The sequence below is a fragment of the Callospermophilus lateralis genome, chromosome X, assembly GCF_048772815.1.
Source record: "Callospermophilus lateralis isolate mCalLat2 chromosome X, mCalLat2.hap1, whole genome shotgun sequence".
In the NCBI taxonomy this organism is placed as follows: domain Eukaryota; kingdom Metazoa; phylum Chordata; class Mammalia; order Rodentia; family Sciuridae; genus Callospermophilus; species Callospermophilus lateralis.
The window spans coordinates 32,493,250-32,515,202 of NC_135325.1; the positions used below are offsets into that span (position 1 = coordinate 32,493,250).

At 39.0% G+C, this 21,953-nt stretch overlaps 2 protein-coding genes across 3 annotated transcripts in view; one reads left to right on the forward strand and one right to left on the reverse strand.

Moving 5' to 3' along the window:
• Window positions 1-21,953, forward strand: part of LOC143639426 (uncharacterized) — an 831,269-nt gene that overhangs the window by 113,916 nt on the left and 695,400 nt on the right.
• The window catches only part of Slc9a7 (solute carrier family 9 member A7), a 135,113-nt gene continuing 118,972 nt past the window's right edge, over window positions 5,813-21,953 (reverse strand). For both annotated transcript variants that reach the window (XM_077107578.1, XM_077107577.1), the window contains exons 15-17: window positions 16,143-16,225; window positions 11,040-11,145; window positions 5,813-6,194 (exon numbers count right to left, since the gene is read on the reverse strand). In XM_077107578.1, the coding sequence (XP_076963693.1) occupies window positions 5,943-6,194; window positions 11,040-11,145; window positions 16,143-16,225 (441 nt within the window). In that variant the 3' untranslated portion in view covers window positions 5,813-5,942. The remainder of the gene's footprint in view (window positions 6,195-11,039; window positions 11,146-16,142; window positions 16,226-21,953) is intronic.

A 21,953-nucleotide genomic window follows, 5' to 3' on the forward strand; every position in this document is an offset into this window, starting at 1 on the left:
GTTCAGTTATTAAATGGATCTTGGTGGCCTTCCCATTTAATCATTTTAATGGACACAATAAAACTTCCCAAGTAAGTAGTATCAGATGCATTTTATGAAAACATAAAGAGATAATCTAGAAGGAGCTGAAATCACACTTTGAAGGAGCAATTTCAGTAATAAAATTACAAAACCATAGACTTAACACCTATACAACTGAAAATCATTCCCCTACTTCTCCAAAGCCCACAATGAAATAATCATAACAAAAGTTAGTCCCCAAATGTACATGCAGTTAATCACCCAGTAACACCTGGATGGTAACTTCTTAAAAGTGCTTTAGACAGCAGATGACGCTTTGTGCTGTTTACAAGTTCTTTTCTGAGTTCCTCCAACATATAGAGGCTTAGACAATTTTTCCACTGGCCAAGAGTTGAGAGATTATGGTGACATTTGGCAATTCCATTAAGCCTTTTTTTAAAGGATGGCCATCAGAATGAGAAGGTGACCTTTGCTGCATGCACTCAGGTCTGCTTCAGACCTTTTCAGAAGGTAGCACAGCAGACAGACTTTCTTTCTCATCTTCCCCAAGCCTCAGGTGGCTGAAATCTGACAGCCTGTGCATTCCATCTGGGCCAGTTATAGTATACCCTGCTTAGGAAAATAAAACTAAGATCAACAACTTTGGTTTCTCTCTTCAATTTTTGCTACCCCTGGGTGACAAGACATGTTTGCAAAAAAATGGTTTGTGTCTAGGTCTTGTTTTAAAAGATTGTCAAAAGAATCTACTTGCCTTTCCTAGTTAGATGGTAGCATTGGTTTCTGCAGTATTTCTCTCCATACTGTTTCACTAGGCTTTAAAGTGGGGGAAGATCTTTTCAGATATCAAAGTGGTGGAAGCAGCATTCAGATGTGTTGTTTCTAAACTATGACTCTTGGCTACTAAATTCCTTCAACTTACTGTTGCCAGCATGCAGCAGCTGACACTAGAAAGCCAGATTCTCACTTAGAAACCAACAGAAGTGATAAGAACTCAATGATACCAGGGTAATTTATCTGACTCTGGATAACTAATCTACAGAATCAATGTCAAAAGGCAGGCATCAAAGACATCATCAAGTTCTCTACTTCTAGGGTGGAAAAAGAAGTCACATACTTATCTTGTTGGCAAGCTGACTTACCAGTAGCCCTCATTCCAGGCTGAATTTTACAATGGATGCTACTGTCAGCTTCTGATACAACTCTTAGAACTTACAGTGGGTATAAGGCAGGTTTCAAAGTGGGTATTTCCACCTCTGATGAGTCGCTCAATGGCCCTGCTGCTGATCTTCAATAAATACATTGGTGGTGTTTCTATATTTAGAAATCACTGGTTCACATGAAATATCTGGTATGATTACATTAACTTCCACTGAAGACAAAGAGAGGGAGTGAAATGTTGGGGGTGGGACAATGTGAAACAGGCCTCTATTTTAGAAGGAACTATTCATTCTTTGTCCCAGACTGAAATGTTCATGGATAGCAGAGATATCATTTTGCATTTATTCTAAAGGGACTTCATTTGTCAGCCAAACCACAGAGGATATTTTTGGGTCTAGAAAATAGCCTGAAGAGCCCCGTGCTGTTTGCTTGATGAGATATTTGATATTTCAGTGTGACTTTTGACTTTGAGGCATCAACACTCATTTGTCTCGTCACCCCCAGTGAGTACCTTGGAGGCTCAGAATCCATATGCCCTTCCTGTGCTTGTTTCCTAAGAAGAATTGCAGTCTTACTTGAATTCCAAAATTCCTTCTCTAGCAAAGGTTGGGTTTGCAGGTAGTTCCCACAAAGAATGGGAACTACCATTCTTATCAAAAAGAATGGCAGGAATTTTTATCTGCTGTCCATCATGTGACAGCAAAGTGACCATAACTTTCCCCTGTGTTCTGGCACTCAACAGGCCCACCCTTATTCTCAAGAATCCAACACAAATTCAGGCATGGGAACAAGAGAAAGACAAGGAAAGTTTGACCACAAAAGAGGCTATTAACTTAATTCCATATGAAATTTAAAAGCCAGACTCCCAGAAACCTTCATGTTGACTAGTCAGAAGCTCAGTTAAGACAAAAATCCTCCTCCCCCTCTCCTCACAAATGGGAAGGAAGATGACAAGTTTTAAATTCTCCCTGCACACACACTTGTTATCCTTATCTCCTTAGAGGCTCTAAGGCTGTCAAATGTAATCTTTGCAGTTGAATTTTATGGAGTATGTCCTTGAGTTCTGCAAAGATTAACTCAAAACTTTCTCATAGCTGCCTAGGCTGTGTTATTGACTTGGTTTGTTCCTCATGACTAACAGTCAAGGGTCCTATATGTTTTCTCATACACAGAAGCTAGAGAGAAAAGGGACTTCGTGAAAACGGAAGTGAAGGAGAGGGAAAGGGAAAGGATCAGGAGAGGGAAAGGGGAGGTATAGTGGTAATGAAAGAATAATTTATGCTATGTGCACAAATGACTGTATCATAATATTACTATGATGTATAATTATAATGCACCAATAAATTTTAAAAAATAAACCCTTAACTTGCTAGGCCATTATTTTAACTAAAGTACCAAACAGGGTCCAAAGAAAGCTCTAGCCAAAAGGCTCTCAACCCTGGCTGCACATTAGGAACTCCTGGAGTTTCAAAACAAAGTGTGGATGCCAGGTCCTACCCCAAAGCTAGTGAATCCAAATCTTGGAAAGTAATGTCATTATGTAAAAAAAAAAAAAAAAAACACCAGCCATGTGATCCTAATATGCAGGCAGGGTGCAGAACCTCTGCTTTAGACCATCTGACTTGGCTGAAACGTCACCCCCCCCCCCTTAACTTGAACAAATATGTGTGAAGGATGAGTTGGGATTACTTTCTCAGAAGATTTTTGTTTAATTGGATACACCATTATTCAGCAATATCAGTCTGTTTTTTATGCCAGACCAACAGCAGCTGGTTGGTCTTGAGCTAGATGATTTCTGGGCTTTGTGGCATTCTTACTTTTCTCCATGCAGCCTAGTCATAATGCTTTTTGATATGGAACCATTTCAATAAATGGATTCCCCTTCCCAAACCCTTGGTAAGGTCAAAATTCTCCACACTTTGCACACAAAACTTAGGACCATAGGTCAAAGTGACTTACTTCAATCTGCTGAATAAAAGACTCAATCAAATAATTATAACCCTAGTTTTGAAAATCTGTATTTACTTATATTTAATAAGATTGGAACAAAAGGTTTTCAATGAAGACTAAAGGATGGCCTTTTGGGGGAAAACACAACAATTTATCGATTGACCTAAGACTAGGCTGGGAAGCAAAATGGTTATTTTTCTTCCCTAAGAAGGTAATTTCTTACAATCTTCTGAACGCTTCCTAGAAACCCAAAAGAATAACAAAGCTTTGCAGTGAATGAAGACTGGGTGTATTCTACTTGGTTGGGTTTTTTTCAAGAATAATCACTAGGACTTTTCTCTAAGCTTTTTCCCTCCAGCATAAAGTATGAGCAAAGGCTTTATACAGACCCAACAAAAGAGTAAACCAACCTAACCTAGACACACACACACACACACACACACACACACACACAGAGGAAGGTGTAATCCCAGCTACTCAGAGGCTGAAGCAGGTGGATGACAAGCTGAGGGCTGGCCTGGGAAATTTAGCGAAACCCCATCTCAAAAAAAAAAAAAAAAAAAAAGCCAAACCCCCCCCCCAGTCTCATCTTCTAAGTTTATATGGTGTACTGGTCATTACTGAGATAACTATAAAACAAACACTGCTTGATGGTTCTGGGTCCAATCACATGGACAAAATTCCAACCTTCTGCCAAGTGTGGCAGCTGTTGTCTACAACTTGAACCCACAACCTTCTAGGGGCTGAAACATAAAAAAGCTTATTCTGTGGCTGTGGGGTGCAGGTCTTCTGAAGTCCTTTGCTAGCCTAGTGACCCTGAGGTCTCAGGGGGTTAGGTACATTGTTTAGCTTTTAGCAGACTTACAAAATCCACAGATGACCATAAAATCATAATGTATTTTACTATGGAAAGGAGAGAGATGAATAAAATGCATTCAATTATCTTATATTAATCTATATGAAACTGCTATTTTGGATTTTGAAAAATAGTTGAAAATCATCAATCTCATGTGGCTCAACCTCATCAAATAAATTTTTCCTTACTTAAACAAATTACCAATTCAAACTCTGAAAGTTGTGAAGCTATGACCTATTTTAAAAATAACAATTACCATGGTGGCCCGTGCCTATAGTCCTAACTACTGGGAGGTTGGGAGAGGAGGATCACTTGGGCCCAGGAGTTCAAGGCCAGCCTGGGCAAGAGAGAAATTAACCATGAAAACTGTGAGTTAAGGGGTTGGGGTTGTGGCTCAGTGGTAGAGCTTGCCTAGCATGCATGAGGCACTGGGTTCAATCCCTGACACCACATAAAATAAATAAATAAAAAAATAAACAACAACAAAAAAGATGTGAGTTAAGAAGGTTAAATGGCTGATTCATTATGGGTGTATGGTACTAAGACACTAATTTATCTACCATAGGAAGAAAAATACTCACATTTTGAAGACATTTGTTTTAGAAATTGATTTGCCAACAATGCTAGCACTAAAGCACAGAGATGAGTGGAGAAAAAAACTGTCCCAAGAGTTCTCTCAGTATTTCACCTACCACAGGTGTGGGCAGGCAGAATATTTCACCCAGAAAGAACACAAATTGAAAACCCAAGTTTCAAACCACATCCACAAATTAAGCTGGTGCAATACTCTCTCCAGATATCCAGAAAATGATACTTGCTGTAAAGACACCTGATTCCTAATCCTATCTAAGATGAAACTTTCTATTGGGTTGAATAATGCTTATTCCGATTTCTCATGTGGCCACTGAATAGCATGCATACATCAGCTCAAAGTTTGGAATTTTACTGTGTCTTAAGATGCCTATCTTGTATTTTCTTCGCAGGTTTTATTTTCACATTGAGATCCCTTTCCCTCTGAATACTAGCCTATTGCCTGTTTGGGTTCTTGCTGCTTTTTCTTTCCCTGATAAAAGCATCCTACAAATTTTGGTGTTATCTCTAACTCTATGGTATATACTTCAGTCTTACTGATCATTTTTCCAGGTAGTGGGCTATCTGGTAGCCTCAAAAGTTAAATGATTCTTGCAGTGATACCATTGTTTTCTAAACCCCTTCTGTCCTCAGATTAATTTAAAAACAATAGAATAACACAATTTGCCTTTGGTTTTAAACATCCCAGTAACTTCTTTATGAAGATTTCCAAAGAAGAAACTAGAATTCTTTTCCCCACACTGAAATGTTCATGGATATCATTTCTAATCTTCAGTCTAGAAGAAAACACAGGTTGCATAAAGTCAGGGATCCTGATAGGAGAATGCAGTCCTGTAGCCTTCAGCGCCAGAGCCTCCACTCAAATAGCTTTTTCTGTCCCGTTTAACACCAGCATCCCAGAATTCTTGGTGGGCCAATCTCAACTGCCTTCCTTCATGGTCTTTCTTCTAGCCTATTCTCCCCTGTCTTGATGTTCCTCAAGCCAGCTAGACTGACACTGCTATGTGCTGAGATGAAGCTTCTCATGGGTAGAATCTCCAATACTTGCCCTGCCTTATTCAAAGAGCACAGGTGGATGAATTAAGAGACCATGAAAGCATGCTATTTTTGTGTTTGCTTAACTCTGAAACAGCGCACTACTATGTGAAAAAGTGGGAATAGGTCTGCTTTCGTCCTGATTTAGAGACACTCTAGCTTCACCATCTGAGTCTTGGGTTAAGTTTTAAGTGTTAAGATAGCTTCAAACCCCAACAAAATAGAAGCATTAGTTCAATCCAGTCAATGCCCCACCTCAAACAACACTGGGGCATGTAGCCATCCTCAACTCCAGGGGCCTACCCCAGCATATCAGGATTTCGGGGGACAGTCACGCATTTTCCTGCAGAGGAAACACAAGAGGGGTACCCCGACTTGAAACCTTCTGGTCTCCCATTCCCAGGTCTCGCTCCAGCACTTCCTCAGAGCTGCTCTTTGTTCTCCGACCACCCTCAAGACTCGTGGAGGCTGTGTGGGAGCCTGAGGAGCCATTGGCAGTCACTGTGCTGTCTCCATAGGTCAAGGTGAGGTCACCCTCAGTCAGGATGAAATCAGAGTCTTCTTCTCTCAGTGGCTCTTGGTTCTGAAAGGCATAAATAACAACAATAACAATAAAAGTGGGACACTTATATCTTCCTGGGCAGGAGCCCTCCAATCCCAAGTCCTCATCAGCAACTTAAGGGTTATGAAAATTGCCTGCTTGTGCCTCTAGTGCAGTCATGGGATGGAAATTATGTAGTATTATTCAATGCAAAGCACTGTTTTTGGACTTTGAACCAAGACTTTGAGCACCAGCAAGCAGTTTTCATTTCAAATGCCTAGTAGGTCAGGATTAGTGGCAAAAGAAAGAAGGGAGACCAGCTCAATTTCAGCTTTTCAGCCCACAAAGACAGGAAGTTATGGGTAAGGTAACTGGGCAATCACTGGAAATAGGTTCCTGGGACTCTTTCTCTAGGTAGGTCTTTCAGGTGGGCCTACAGCCCTACACAAAGCATCCTAAACCCACTTTGTTTACATTTGAACTAGTCTTTGCCCTAGTTAGCAATTGAGTAGAGAGGATAAACCATGATTAGCATTTCCTCCATTTTCCCTCTGGTATTTCCAAAGAAAAACCCTGATGGAAAGCCTGTCCTCAGGAGCATGAAGCAAATGATAAAGAGGAAGAGTACATTTTATTGAGCTTCTATAACACACTTGCCAGGAACTTCACATAAGCCCTCATTTGATCCTTACCCCTCCTCTGTGAAGGGTGTAAACACCCTGATCAGAGTAGAAAACCTGAACTAGTGAATCAGTAAAATCTGCCTGAGGTTGTCCAGCTGACAGGAAGCAGAGTTAGAACTGATACTGCCTCTAGATTCATTTTTTCCACATAAAGGATGTGAAAAAAATCAGCTGTTCAGGAAAAGGACTAGAATAGTATCTCATGCTAAGCAGTAGTTGTAGCAAAACAAGCAAGGCTAAACAAGGTAGGCGTTAATAAAGTCATAGCCTCTTGAAAATAACAAATGGTGGGGAGAGTGTCAGGAGACAGAGTAATGTCAGATAAAACCTTTCTCCCTCCAATGAGTTACACCAGCAAAACAAAGGGAGGGTCATGGCTCTGCTGTATTGAGGGTTGTCAAAGAATGCAACTTGAATGTCAAACACATCTGAAGTCCCATGTATCCCTCCTCTGTCTGGGATACCACCCTGGTTCATTGCCTGCCCCAAGTGCAACCTGGACATGCCCCCATTTAGATGATAAACTACCAAAGGGCATTGACCTCTTTCCCTCTTCTTGAGCTTGGTGCCCTTCCTAATGGAACTTATCTCATACGGGTTAAGTATCCGTGTATCTGAAATGCTCGGAACTCAGAAACTTTTTGGAGTGTTGATGTCATAGAAGTCTGATAGTTCTCAAATTTTGTTTCATCACAGAATTATTATAAATATTATCTAAAATTACTTTCAGGCCATACATACAAGGTATATATGAAACATAAAGGAATTTTGTGTTTAGAATTGGTCTCATACCCAAGATATTTCATTACATATATGCAAATATTAAAAAATCTAAGTTCTGAGATATAAAACACTTTTGGTCCTAAGTCTTTTGGACAAAGGACACTCATCCTGTAGTAGGTGCTACATGAATGCTTGGTAAACACATTGAGCTAAGAGGATTCCTGGGTTGAGTCTTTCTCACTTCTCTCCCAGTGCATCTCCTGTGTATTTACTGGTGACAAGCACATGCTTGTTTTCTGCATTGTTTGTCAGTGATGTCAACTTACTTCTCCATACACAGTGCATGATGTGACTCCACATAACCCTGTGAGTGCTCTAGCATTTTTAACAGGCAAACCCACAATTCCACTTCACTTGCTGCCTCAAATACCCACTGGAAGGAGGCAGGATAGAGATGCATGACAAAAAACAAATTCTGTACTCAGGCTGATATTTACAGCACAGTTCTAAAACTTGCTCCAAACTCCCAAATTTCTTCCTCTGCCTTAGTGTTAAGAAAGCCCTGAAGCTCAATCTATCCTCTGACAGTTTTAACAACAAATGACATCATGTGCCCCATTTGGGTTTCCAGCTCCCAGGGAGTCCTCTTTCCTTGTCTTAGCATGTCCCAGTTCTACCATTCAGACATTTGCTAAGTAATGGTTTTGTCCATCTTTTCAAAATATGTCTGTCAAGGCTCTTTACTACCAATTTTCAGGGAGACAGTTCTGATACATACTTTACTGTTTTAAGGTTTAAAGCCAAAAAGGGATAGAGAGGAATACAGATCAACTACATGTGAGGGTAATTCTACAAATGAAGGAAAGCCCACATAGCACCCTGGACATGAACTTCAGTGTGGCCTGATTATTCTTATAGAGGAACATAGGGACAAAATTAACTGGTGGGAGAAAATAACACTGGATACTGACCCATTCCATTTATGACACCCATCAGCCCAGATAGTACCCAAGGAAAAGTCATTCAGAAACAAAGACATCTTGAGACCCAGCTGGAGAGTGACTCCTATATCAAAGATGAAGGAGGGCTGGGGATGTGGCTCAGTGGTAGAGTACTTGCCTAGCACCTGTGAGGCACTGGGTTCAATCCTCAGCATCACATAAAATTAAATAAATAAATAAAATAAAAGTATTGTGTGCATCTACAACTAAAAACATTAAAAAAAAAAAAAAAAGCTTAACGAGTGTCACATAAAGCCAATGAAACCAACCCACTCCCTGGAATTCTAGGTGATAAGATCTGTGGAACTTTAGGAAGCTGAAGGTGTATATCATTATATAACTAGTTGTCTAGTAAAGGCTGCTATAAAAATGCAGTGAAATAACCCTAAAAACAAGTGTGTTGTGGGAATTTGTGCACTGAAAATAACCATAGGTCTCTTTTTTAAATATTTATTTTTTAGTTTTAAGTGGACACAACATCTTTATTTTACATTTATGTGGTGCTGAGGATCAAACTCAGTGCCTCAAGCATGCTAGGCGAGCACTCTACCACCCAGCCCCAACCATAGGTCTCTTCAAAAGTGGAAGAACACTGTTTTCTTGGTGGATAACAAACCTAAGTAGTCTGGAGTTTTTAGAAATAATGAACATCCTACATACCTCCAAATAAACTTGACTAAGTATAAAACACCCTAGGTGATGGGTGATAACCACATAACAAGTATCAAAACAGCCACAAGAACTCTGAGTGGGAGACTCTCACCCAGCGCTCCACTCCACAGGGAGCCCCTCCGCCTCTCTCAACTTTGGTTTCCTCAACTGCTAACTCTGAAAAGATCCTTTGCTCCCATTCACTCAGCAGCAGTCCTCACTGTATCTGGAGCTGGCTGAGAACCTGGGTAGGACCCCAGCACAAAAGGTCAGCAGCAGCATTGAGGGTGGTTGTTCCCGGTAGCCCAAGTCAACCCATCTTAAGTTGGCTGTGACAAGTCCAGAGCCCAAACATTATTCTGGAAAGCAAACCTTGAGTAGTCTCTTGAACTGGTGAGAGAAGCACTTTAAAGGTACATAACTGTAAATGACATCATGTGCCCCATTTGGCTGAGTTTATGCTGAGTCCAAACTAGTACTGGTATCCCTAATCTATGAACAAGGGAATAGTTAGTAAACTTTTGATTAGAAAATATTTTTAAGGTATAATTAGTTGGAGCTTCATTAGTGGAAGATGCAATGGTGGCATGTCAGCACACTTTGTCTCAGTGATGACATGCCTTCAAGTGGTCACAATTCCACTTTAAACAGAGGTCTAAAATAAGCAAACCATTTAGCCTTCAGAATTAACATGACCTTTCTTATACACAGTAGTGCTGGATAAGAAATTTTAAAAACTAACTTTTTAATCTGTTGGTTTGAGTCCTTCTGATACAAAATAACACTAGCATTATTGTTTAGGCTGATAGATATTATATTAAAAAGTTACCATTATTGTTAAAAACCTCTTTACAAAGCAAGAACAATTCTGGGAAAATGATAATCTCACCATTTTACTAAAGGTGTTTTTTTTTTTTTTTTTTTTTGTGCTTGTCAGTACTGGGAACAAATTCAGGGCCTCATACATGCTAGGCACATGCTCTACCACTGAGCTACAGTATCCCTAGCCTCACTATCCATTATTTTCTAATCTGAAAACAGTTTATCACATGTGGCACAGGATTTATTATTATTATTATCATTAATTTTATTTATTTATTTTAGTATTGGAAATTTAACCCAGGGGTGTTTTACCACTGATTACATCCCCAGCCTTTTTAAAAATTTTGAGACAGGGTCTCACTAAGTTGCTTAGGGCCTCACTAAGTTGCTGAGGCTGGTCTTGGACTTATGATACCCCCACCTCAGCTTCCCAAGCTGCTGGGATTACAGGCATGTGCCATTGTGCCTGACAGATTTTCATTTTTATACGGGGAGGTCCTGAGGATGCTGGAGGACTCAACTGTTTTTAAGAGAAGGAGACATTCATGAATGCTGTTCTCACATTTGGTTAAAATTCAAACAAAAGGTCAGGGTAGAACTGCATTCTCATCAGGCAGAACCTGCTTCCCCAAGGAGGCAGCTTAGCTGGCTTTGAAAGTGTAGAGTTCTGTCATTTGGCCTTTTCAACAGTTGCTTCCCTCTGAAGCGGGTAAGCAGAGGCCCTGGAGGCTTTGGGATGACAGCTACACAGAACTACTGTGCTCACTGACTGCACAGTAGCAGTGGGTTACAATACTCGGTAACTTGGCAGTTGTAATCCCGGTAAAAGATTTCTCTTATTACTGTGCAAAGAATATAAACATATGTAAACTTGCCATTTCTAAACATCTTATTATACAAGGAAAATATGAGGCTTCTAAAGGTACGAGTGTGATTGGTTTCTTCTTCCTAGAGGCTTCCCTGGCAGAGTGAGCAGGAGGAACACCATACTGACATGCTGTACTTACATCATACACCTGGGGACTAGTCAGACATCGGGCCAGCAAACCACACCAGGCGGGAAGAGTGGTGGTTAGAGGGGGGCCGCTGTGTGTGAGGATGGGCTTCAAGTAACTTTAAGAAGAGAATTAAGGATAAATGGCTACAAAGGAAACACACGCACAACAAAATTTGTTTAAAAATCCCCAAAAGTAAACTGTCCTACATTCTACCCACAAAAAGCTTTCTTTCTCTCCTTTTTATCAGTACAACCCAGGAAATACTTGTACATGCAACAGTATGAAAAGACATTTGAGCTATACTTCATCAGGCTTAAATGGTAACTAATAACTCACAGGTTGGTGATTTCCAATTGTCAATTAAAAAGAATATTTGATTGATTAGAACACACTTCTGACTTTGTTTTAGTTCCAATTAGCATTTCAGATTTTGACACACAACGCACTCAGATCTTGGAAAAAGGAGATAGTGTTCCTGGGGAGCAGGTACCGCAGAGTCTCCTCTGTCCTTGTTCTCTGTAAGTATCCTTGTTAAGCCACTCTAACTACAGGGCATACAGTGGAGATGTTTGAGTTGGGCAGGACCTCAAAGGCAATCTGGAGCTACTATAAAAGAGAAAACTGAGACTTGGAATGGTGAAATTATTTCAGTAAGGTTATTTAGATCATAAATCTTCCAACTTCCCATTATAGGGAACCAGCCACTTTTCTCCCAGACTCTTAACACAGGGCTTCTTTACCTTGACACTATTGATATTTGGAACTAGGTCATTCTTTGTTGTGGCAGGAAGTTGAGCAGCTTCTCTGTTACCCACTAGATGCCAGCAGCATCTTTATTCCCCTCCCCAAGTTATGACAATAACTTTGTTTCCAAAAATTGCCAAATGTCCCACAGGAGGCAAATACAGGCTCCGTCAAGACCACTGCTGTAACATAAAGGTCAATTGATGTGCAGAGAGCTCAGGGGTCATCAGTTAATGACTATCTGTGAGGCCAAATACATAGCCCTATATTGGAAGCATCAAGAAACACTTGCCCCATTATGAAAGAGGCCCATTCTAAGATTTGTATCCTAAGCAATGTGGAAAAGTTGGATTCTCATATGGCCGCCACAGGGATGGACAAGAGACTTTAATGGAAGACAAGAAGATGTCCCAGTGGTCTGTGCCTAAGAGAACAGGCTGTTCAGTGCACCCCCAATTCTTGCCTTCATTTAGAGCAGCATACATGGAAGAAGCTTTCTCCAAGGAGGAAATGGAAGAGGGACACAGAGGTATGCTTCTAGTTGGGAATTACTTAATGAAGAAGGATGGGCATGAGGGCTCTGCTGGAGCTCTTTACAGACAAAATGAGCTGTCTTTTGGCTGCTGTCCCTTAATCACAGTCCTGGGGACAAGTGCAGGATAGGAGGAGCTCACTCAGTTTGGGAATAGCCCCTACAGGTCTATCAGTTTTCTCCTGTATGACTCAGAAGATAACAGGGGCTCTGATCTGTACAATGATGAAAAGTCAAGAGTCAAGGTGGGGGCGCTGGGGTTGTGGCTCAGTGGTAGAACGTTTGCCTAGCATGTGTGAGGCACTGGGTTTGATTCTCAGCATTGCATATAAATAAATGAATAAAATAAAGGTCCATTAATAACTAAAAGTATATATAAAAATAATTTTTAAAAAAGAGTCAAGGGGCAGCCAGTAAGCCCCACTTCCCCAATCCAAAAGGCCTAAAACAACTTCCTTAAAAAGATTAGTATATAAATATACATACTTTAAAATACTCAACTGTTGGAAGGGGAAAAAATAACACTAAACTTCTCTTTCCTGCACTAGTTGATCTGGTAACTGTCATTAAATCTTTATAAATAATACATTTTTCCTATTTCTTGATTTATAAGCTATAGTCTGAAGCTTTAAGTCCTTCCTATGAAGAATGATAAATTTAAGTCATTAATACTCCTTGTCTCTTCTTTCCAATTTCTATTATAATTAATTTTACACTGAAGATATGCTTTCTCTTTTATAACTAATACATAAATTCTCTATTTTTTCTATAGAATAAATGTAAGTGTTAGAAACCAATAAAGCAACATTTGTAATAATATCACAGGGCCAGGGATGTAGCTCAGTTGTAGAGCACTTACCTAACATGCATAAGGTGCTGGGTTCCATCTCTGGCACATACAAAAAATGCAATAATGTCACTGTATGAATATTATTCACTGTATAACCAAGCAGAATGGTTATAGTAACATAAAGTGAAAAATAATAATTTGTCATCTAAACTTTGTCAAAAGAGAACTCTAGAGTGTATTGCTAAATAAAGATTTTTTTCATTTTTTTCTTTATTCACCTCTTCTAAATTATAACAATCAGTTTCTCCAACATTATCCCATTTTTGGGCTATTATTTGTCTGATCCATAAGTTATTTTTCTTATATGTTATAGGGTCTAGATGGTACTAAACTTTCTGAATTCTTGCACATCTGGAAACTACACTCCTTATTCTTTCAGTTGTGATTGGGAGTTTAGGGGTAGAATTGTAGGTTTAGATTTTTCATCATAGAACTTTGAAGACATCGTTCAATGGTCTTCTAATATTCAATGAGAAGTCTCTGGTTCTTGCTCTTTGGAGTTTGCCTGTCTTTTTTCTTTGAAAGCCTTAAAAGTTCTATCTTTTCCTTTTGTTGCTATGAAATCCCTCCAGAATATGTCCATCCTACTCACTCTCTTGGTGAGCTCTTATACTTAGAGACAAGTATATTCCTTAGTAATGGGAATTTTTATTCTATTATTCTTTTGGTATATCTTTTCCTCCATAGTCCCCATCTTTCCCTTTCAGATCCTAAGTGATCTGGACCATATGTGTCTAAACTCCACATCTTGACACTCTTCTCTTATATACTTCTGACTTTCTGTTCTAATTCTTCAAGTTTTTTTTCCTCAACTTTATCGTCCAAATCAACAATTCAGTCTTCACCACACTCAAGTTGTAATATTTAAATTTCTATTGTTAATTTCAGAAATCTTTTAATTTCCAAGAACTTCTTATTTGATTTACTCAATTTTCTAATAATCTACTCTTACAATAATGAGCCTAAGGCCACCAAAGAAGAAGATGTGAACACCCAAGGCTTTAGGTTGGGACCCTACACAAAAGGAAAAGAGAAAATATCTAAACCTCAGAGAACTCAAGCCCAGCTTCAAATCACCTTTATTCCTAAATTCATTAAGATGATCTGAAATTGCTTGTCCACAACCTGACCACTCGGCAGACATAAGCTTAAATCATCTCTGAAGGATGATGACCTCATCCAGAGCATCTCAGATTATCTAGAGTTTTTCATTGTTCATGTCTATCACTCAGAAAAAAAACCCAGATGCACAGAAGTTAAAGAATAAAGCTTCTAGAAGATAACACAGGAAACTGGCTTCAAAGATACTAATCAGAACAGAAAAGATCAGTCAATTGGATTAAGGCCTTTTGTTCATCAAAAGATAGTTTTTAAGGGGAACAGGGAAGTTACAGAGTGTAGAAGGAGGAGAGGAAAAGGGGAAGTACTGGAGAATGAATTGAAGCAAATATGTTATGTGAATGTCACAATTAATCCCACTATTATGCATAATTATATATAATAGTAAGAAAATAAAGTGAGTGAAGGTATTTTTTATCATACATAATTAGCAAAAGACTCATATCCAGAACATAAAGAACTCTTACACATTATTAAGAAAAAAGCAGACACCCCAAGATAAAACAGGGCAAGATGCTTGAATGGGTACTTTATAAAGGAATATACTGAATAGTCAGTTAATGTATCAAAAAGTGCTCAACCCTAATAGTTATCAGAGAAATGTAAATTAAAGCCACAATGAGATATCATTACAAAACCACTAGAATATAGAAAATTAAAAAGACTGATGATATCAATTGTTGATGAAAATATGGAGTAACTAGAGCTCTCATAGACTAGTGATTGAATGTGTAAGGTAGTATCACCATTTTGGAAAATTTTGGTACTAGCTTTTGAAATTAAACCTACACACATCCTATGCCCCAACAATTTTACTCCTGTGTATATTCCCAACAAAACATTTTCATAATACATCAAAGATGTATATAAGAATGTTCATAGCAGTATTTTCACAGCAGTTCCAAAGGGGGAATCTTGAGTGTTCATCAACAATACAATTGTGACATAGGCACACAATGAAATACTATGTAGCAATGAGAGCAAATGAACTAGGGCTACAAACATCACATAGATGAATCGTACAAACAAGTCAGACACTACACACACACACACAAAAAAAATTATCTCATTTATTACATTATGTTGAAAAACAGGTAAAACTGTTAAGTGTTGCTAGAAGTCAGAAGAGTGACTATGTATGGGGTGGAAGAAAGGGAGTAATGGAGTTATAGCATGAGAGAAGCTGGTAATTTTGTTTCTTGACTGGTTTGCTATCAAATTAAAATGATAATTTGCAAAGCACTTGTGACTTACATACTTGTGCATCTGTTATACTCTAACAAAAATTTTTTGAGCATTTTCAATGTCTCCCAAAACTATCTATAAAAAGCCATCTATCTGCCCATTTGATCACTATGTGAATGTAAAAAAAAAAATCATGTAAGTTTAACATTTTGGTTTTTAATCTTCAGCTGGGACCAAGGATAGGGTCTGCCATGCATGTGGCCCAGTTATACCACTGAGATCAGACTTGGCCAAGTTCAACCAACAGCAATTACCCCCACCCCCATGGATTAATTGCTAAAGCTCCATTTTCCTTTCTGATTAAAGCATGGCTCACTGTGTAATTTTAACCAATTAACTTACAAAGGTAAAATTCCCTGGGCACAAAACTCTCGAAAGCCACAAGTCAACCAGGCTGCGCGGTGGCTACTCTAACAATAAGCAACCACACCTCTTGGCCAGAGGATGCTTGCCAGGACTACCTACAGTTGAATGATCAATGTATGTGTCCCAAGACAGGATTGAGTATACCTGTCCCAAGCATTCATCTTTCTTTACTCATCAGAACTCATTCACTGACAAGTCAACAAGTGAATTTCACTGTCAATGTATTATGAACATGGGATGCCACTTAAAAGGATACTTGTGGTCAAAGCTGTACCACAGCCTGAATATCCATGCACTCTCCTGCTTTGTACGGTTTCCTCCAGCAGAATCTGGACCATCCTAGGAACAAACAAGAGGACACATATTTAGTTGCAGAAAAAGGATCTGAAAGATAGTGGGGGAACTTCTTTTTAAACTCTAACATTTTTTTGCAGTACTGAGAAGGAACCAGGGCTGGGTGCATACTAGACTTTACCACCAAGCTATATACCCCCAGCCTATGAACTATATTCATGCTACCAAAGCTTCAAATATATTGAAAGGTAATACTTTAGCAGAAACTGAGTAAACCCAAAGACAGAAAGGTTTGGTTAGTTCTGTGGATAGATCAACTGATTATTAGTAAAAAAAAAATTTCTTCTGGTATTTCTATTGTACTTATCTCCTCAAAGTGCCTTTTAATTAGTAATTAAATATTAAATAATTACATAGTTCTAAAATAGTCTAGATCCTTGCAAGTCAAAAATCAATATACAGCAAATATTAAAGAAAGCTTCTATAAAAACAACTTTCCAGGCTCCTTCAAGGTTGACCTAGAAATGCCACACTTTTTGTTGAGTTTCCTGACCAGCTAATCAAAGGGTTCTCTGAAGGTCCCTCCCAGGTACTTCAGGTTATCTGGTAACTTGTTTCCCTTCCAGCTTTAGGGAAATGGGGCTAGCAGGCAGGGGGAAACAAGAGTCAGAACTAGAAAATCTGATACTTTATTTACCCTGAAGTAGCAAATTCCTTGTTATTCCAACTCAACCATCCTCATCATTTAACTTTGAAAGTAACCTGAAAAATCAGACATTAATTTGAGGTTTGGAAAGTCTGTTCTGTGCAAGTATTATAAGCAGCACAGATAATATAAAAATCAGGTTGAGCTGGGCGTGGTGACACATGCCTATAATCCCAGCAGCTTCGGAGACTGAGGCAGGAGGATTATGAGTTCAAAGCCAGCCTCAGCAATGGCAAGGCCCTAAGCAACTGAGTGAGACCCTGTCTCTAAATAAAATACAAAATAGTGCTGGGGATATGGCTCAGTGGTCGAGTGCCCCTGAGTTCAATCCCTGATTCTCCCTGCCCCCGCAAAAAAAAAAAAAAAAAAAAAAAAATCAGGTTGATAGTACAGTATAGCAAGCGGATCAGCAGAAAGGAGAAAGGGACAGCAAGGGAAGGTACTGGGGGATGAGACTGATAAAACTATATCATGTGTACATGTGAGTATGGCATAATGCATCCCAATATTATGTGTAATTATAATGTACCAATACAGATTCAAAGTAAAAATAGGGATAGAAACAGAAGTGATGCATGGCACTAAGATCCCAAAAGTGCCGTTTGGTCACTATTATTGTTTTATAATAGAATGGAAAACAAAAGAGTCCTCATCTTTGTATTTTAAATAATAACCTGAATTTAGGGCATTAAAATGGGCTTTCTGTGGGAACAAATTGGGTTGCCTTCAGTAGTTTCAGGGTACTAATGTGATTGTATGCTGCTGGATGACAAGCTCTGAAAATACACAGTGCTGGTGAAGCACAGGCATTTTAATCATAACCCTCTTTAATATTATTGTGAGAGGAAACTCTGCAAGTGAAGGGCAATTAACAATAACCAAAGAAAATTTGAACTAAAAATCACAAGTAATCCCAAGTCACAGTGAGTGTAAATTTTACCTGCAACAGGGACACCAAATATTAACTGGAGATCATTCAAAAGATAAGCATACAGGTGAGTAGGAGGAGAGAAATTAACAAGCACTATTTAAATTCCAAAAGTTCCAACCAGATTATTTTTAAAAATAGAGTCCCCATGATAATTGAGGAATGTTTAGAGATGGATAGGGAAATGGCTTCATTTAATGTGCCCTTCTATGCATGAGGAAACATAAATAAGAAGAGATCACAGAGACAATTATTTTACAGTTTTAAAATCATGTGGAAGAAAAAGGACACAGAAATGTTTCCATTTGCTGACAACAATCCTTCCTTTAGGTAACTGATTGCTAACTAATGACAACTCTAGGGAAGATTTCAAAATGCCACATGAGTCAGTAGAAAAGTGATAGATGACCTTTCTGTAGGGCATATATATATCTTTACGGAAAAATTAAATGGTTCTTTATAAAGTGACAGACTCTAGAATTTTATAAAAGAAATAAAAACCTAGCAAAATGATAAACATGATCAGGAAGGACACTATAAAGCATTAGGCACAAAACAGATCCCCTGAGGCTGGTTTCTTCAACTCCTCTTAAATCAACAATAAAAATCATCACCCCTACTCTATCATTTTAGCCTCTGCAAAATCACAATGAAGTTATTAACCCCTGGAACACTTAAGCTCTTGCCCTATCACCTCAAGGAAGCTACAGAGATTTCTGTAAGCCCCCAAAAGGGACAATTAAAATTAAAAAAGCCAGACAAAGGCTTCTATTTGAGAACAAACTTACAAAAGATCTTCTCAGGTCACAAAGAGATATATATCCCTACAATCTACAAATAAGAGAAAGTGACCTCAGATTCTGCAGCAAAACCTGAATTGTTAAAAAAAAAAAAAAAAAAAAAAAAAAAGAGATGACTCTGAGAAGGGTAAATTCAGGACAAACCTAAAAGTGTTACTTTGTAAAGAGGATGTTAAACAGCTTCTAATTCCAAGCGATGTTGCCAGAAATATGATTAGGTACAGGAAGAACTTAGATAAATCCACATACGGTGGCTTTGAGGAAATCCGGCAGTTATGTTTCACAGAACTAATTTCTTAAGCTGATCTGTAAGATGACCCACAACTGCTTTATCACACAGAAATCACGAGAGCTTTTCCTGTGGGCTCCCATCAGCACTGGGCTGAGCAAGGGTCACTGGGGGAGAAGGCGGGGCTTCCTTCCCGCCTGCACTTAGAGCCTGGGATTTCCATTCTTGTGCTGCCCACAGCAAAAGCAGGGATTTGTTCTTTCACAGGCCCCTCCTCACAACCTGCTTTCCCACCAGAACTGTTCACGCCCCACGTCTTTGGCTCTAGCCACTTCTAGGGCCTTTCTTCCTCTCACTTTCTCACACCCATACTGACTTGCTGGCCAATCCCTTATTCATCCTTCAAGACTGACCACAGAAGCTTGGCTTCTCTAGAAAATATTTCCAAAGCAACAAACTGTTCTAAGAGACACTGGAGTGAATATCACAGGCCCTCTCAACAGACTACGTCCTGATTGTGCCTTTTGCCTTGCTATATAACTCTAAGCAAGTTACCTAACATTCAGTGGCCTCGTTTGTAAAATGAAGATCTTAATAATTACCTACCACGATGCGGTGTGGGGGGGGGCTTGTAGGTGTAGCTCAGCGGTACAGCACTTACCTAGCATGTGTGAGGGCTTAGGTTTGATTCTCAGAAGCACACACATGCACACACTCACAATAAAAATTGTCTACCTTGCAGGGTCATTATGGGAATGTGACATTGTGATATAACAAGAAATATGCTTTTGGTCTTCACCTCAGCCCCTGGCACAAAATTTCTAAAACCCTTGGAATTTCCTGAATTACTAGGGTGAGAAGAGCATCCTTTTTAATTCTCCCTTTCAACCACACCCATGTTTATGCTAATGAGATGACTCTTGGCAGCTCAGGGCTGGTTGCCAGAGGAACCAACCTTGTGCTAAGAGAGCTGGAACTTTCAGCTCTACTCCCACCTCCAGGGAGGAAAGAGGGACTGAAGATTTAGTCATTCATGAATAGTTCATGATTTAATTAACCACACCTGTGTAATGGAACCTCCATAAAACCCCTCAATGAAAAGATCTGGAGATGTTCTGAGTTGGTGATCACATGGAGGTGCTAAGAGGATGGGATGCCAGAAAAGAGCATGGACTCTCCATGTACCCCCATCCCCAGAGATGTCTTATGCATCTCTTCCATTTGATCATTCCTGAGCTGTATCATCCATAAGAAACAATAATGGCAAATAAAGTGCTTTTCTGAGTTCCATGAGTCATTCCAGCAAATTACTGAAATTGAGGAAGAGGTCACAGGAACTCCTGATTTATTGCCAGAAAGAAATTCAGGTTAAAACCTGGAATTTATGATTGATATCTGAAGTGGAGGCAATCTTGTAGAACTGAGCCCTTGACCTATGGGATATAATCTTACCTTCAAGCCATTAGTGGTAAGGATCAAGTTAAACCTAGAGGACCCCTACTTACTGTCCACTGAGAACTGAAGAATTGGTTTTTGTGAGGAAAAAAACTGCACATACTGGTGTTAGAAGTGCTGTGAGTACAGAGAAAAAACAATTTTTTTTCTTTTAGAGGTCCAAATTATTTTTACATTTAAAGAACTTAGGACAGTGTCTGACATGTGGTATGTACTCAACAAATATTAACTCATTATTAAACATGTGATTTTTTCAATGCTGGTTAAATATTTGTAAACTATTTAGCACAGTTAGAGTTTATATTATTAATTTAGTTCATTTCTAAAGACTGTATATGTCATTTCCAGCACACATTTGTTGGGGGGAAAACCCTACTCATAATGTCATTGGGCTATCTTGTGTGGCTTTTTACACAAGGGACTCTTAATATTTTTACTGATATTATTAATCCTCTTCAAAAATAATGCCAACCCTGCTTATTAGCATGAGTATATAACACTGAGGGTATATTTTTATTCATTCATTAAGTGCCAACTATATTCCAGACATCATGCTGAGTGCTGGAAACAGAAAAAGAAAAAAGACTCAGCACTTGCTCCTTTCCAGAGAGAGATGGAACAAATACATATATACTCTCTTTTTTTTCTCTCTTACACACACACACACACACACACACACACACACACACACAGTAACAAACGTCATGAAGAAAAAGAAAGCTGATTAAAAGAACCAAAAAAACTGAGGAATGGTAAAGAGTATTATTTTTAAAATAATTTCTGTAGAACTAGTGAATACCGATGTCTTCATAGAGTCATATTTTATTCAATTCTTATATGTTAAAATTTTTAAAGTTACAATAACAATAATAGTTTACTTTTCCAGGAATGGAGTATGTGGTAGGCAAGAACAATGGCCACCCAACAAATTCTATATCCTAATCTCTGGAGCCTGTAATGTTACATACATGGCAAAAGGGGCTTTGTATATGGATATAGGGTTATTCAGGTAGACTCAGTACAATATCATAGGCCCTTAAAAAAAAGCACTGTTTCTGGATTTTAAGACAGAAGGGGCCATACCCCAAGAAATGCTGGTAACTTCCAGGAGCTAAGCATGGTCCCCAGGAAACTGAGAGAAAGGATACTGAATCTTAGTGCTACAGCTCCAGGGAACTGACTTCTATCAATAATCTGAATGAGTCTGCAAGTGGCTTCTCCTCTAGTGCCCACATCTGCCCAAGCTTTGATTTTTAGCTTTGAAGGAGAGGAACCATCTGAGCCCAACAGACTTCTGATCTACTGTACTATTAGATAATACAATTGTGTTGCTTTAAGCTACAAACTCTGTGGTGACTTGTTATAGTAGTCCCACAAAACTATCAGAGAGCAGAAAAGCAAATAAATGATGCAACTTGATTTGGGTTTTTTTTTTTTATGAGACCAATGAACCAAAATATCTCAGCCCTACTTAAAACTATTCCCAGAGTTGCACCAGGTTTCTGAAATTGCAAATTATACACAAATCCCCTGGGGATACTGTGAAAGCACAGATGCTGCTTCAGTAGGGCTAGATGAGGCCTGAGAAACAACATTTCTAGCAAATTCTCTCCCTAAGTTCCAAGTTGTTGGACCATGCCACTGGGCCACAGGGA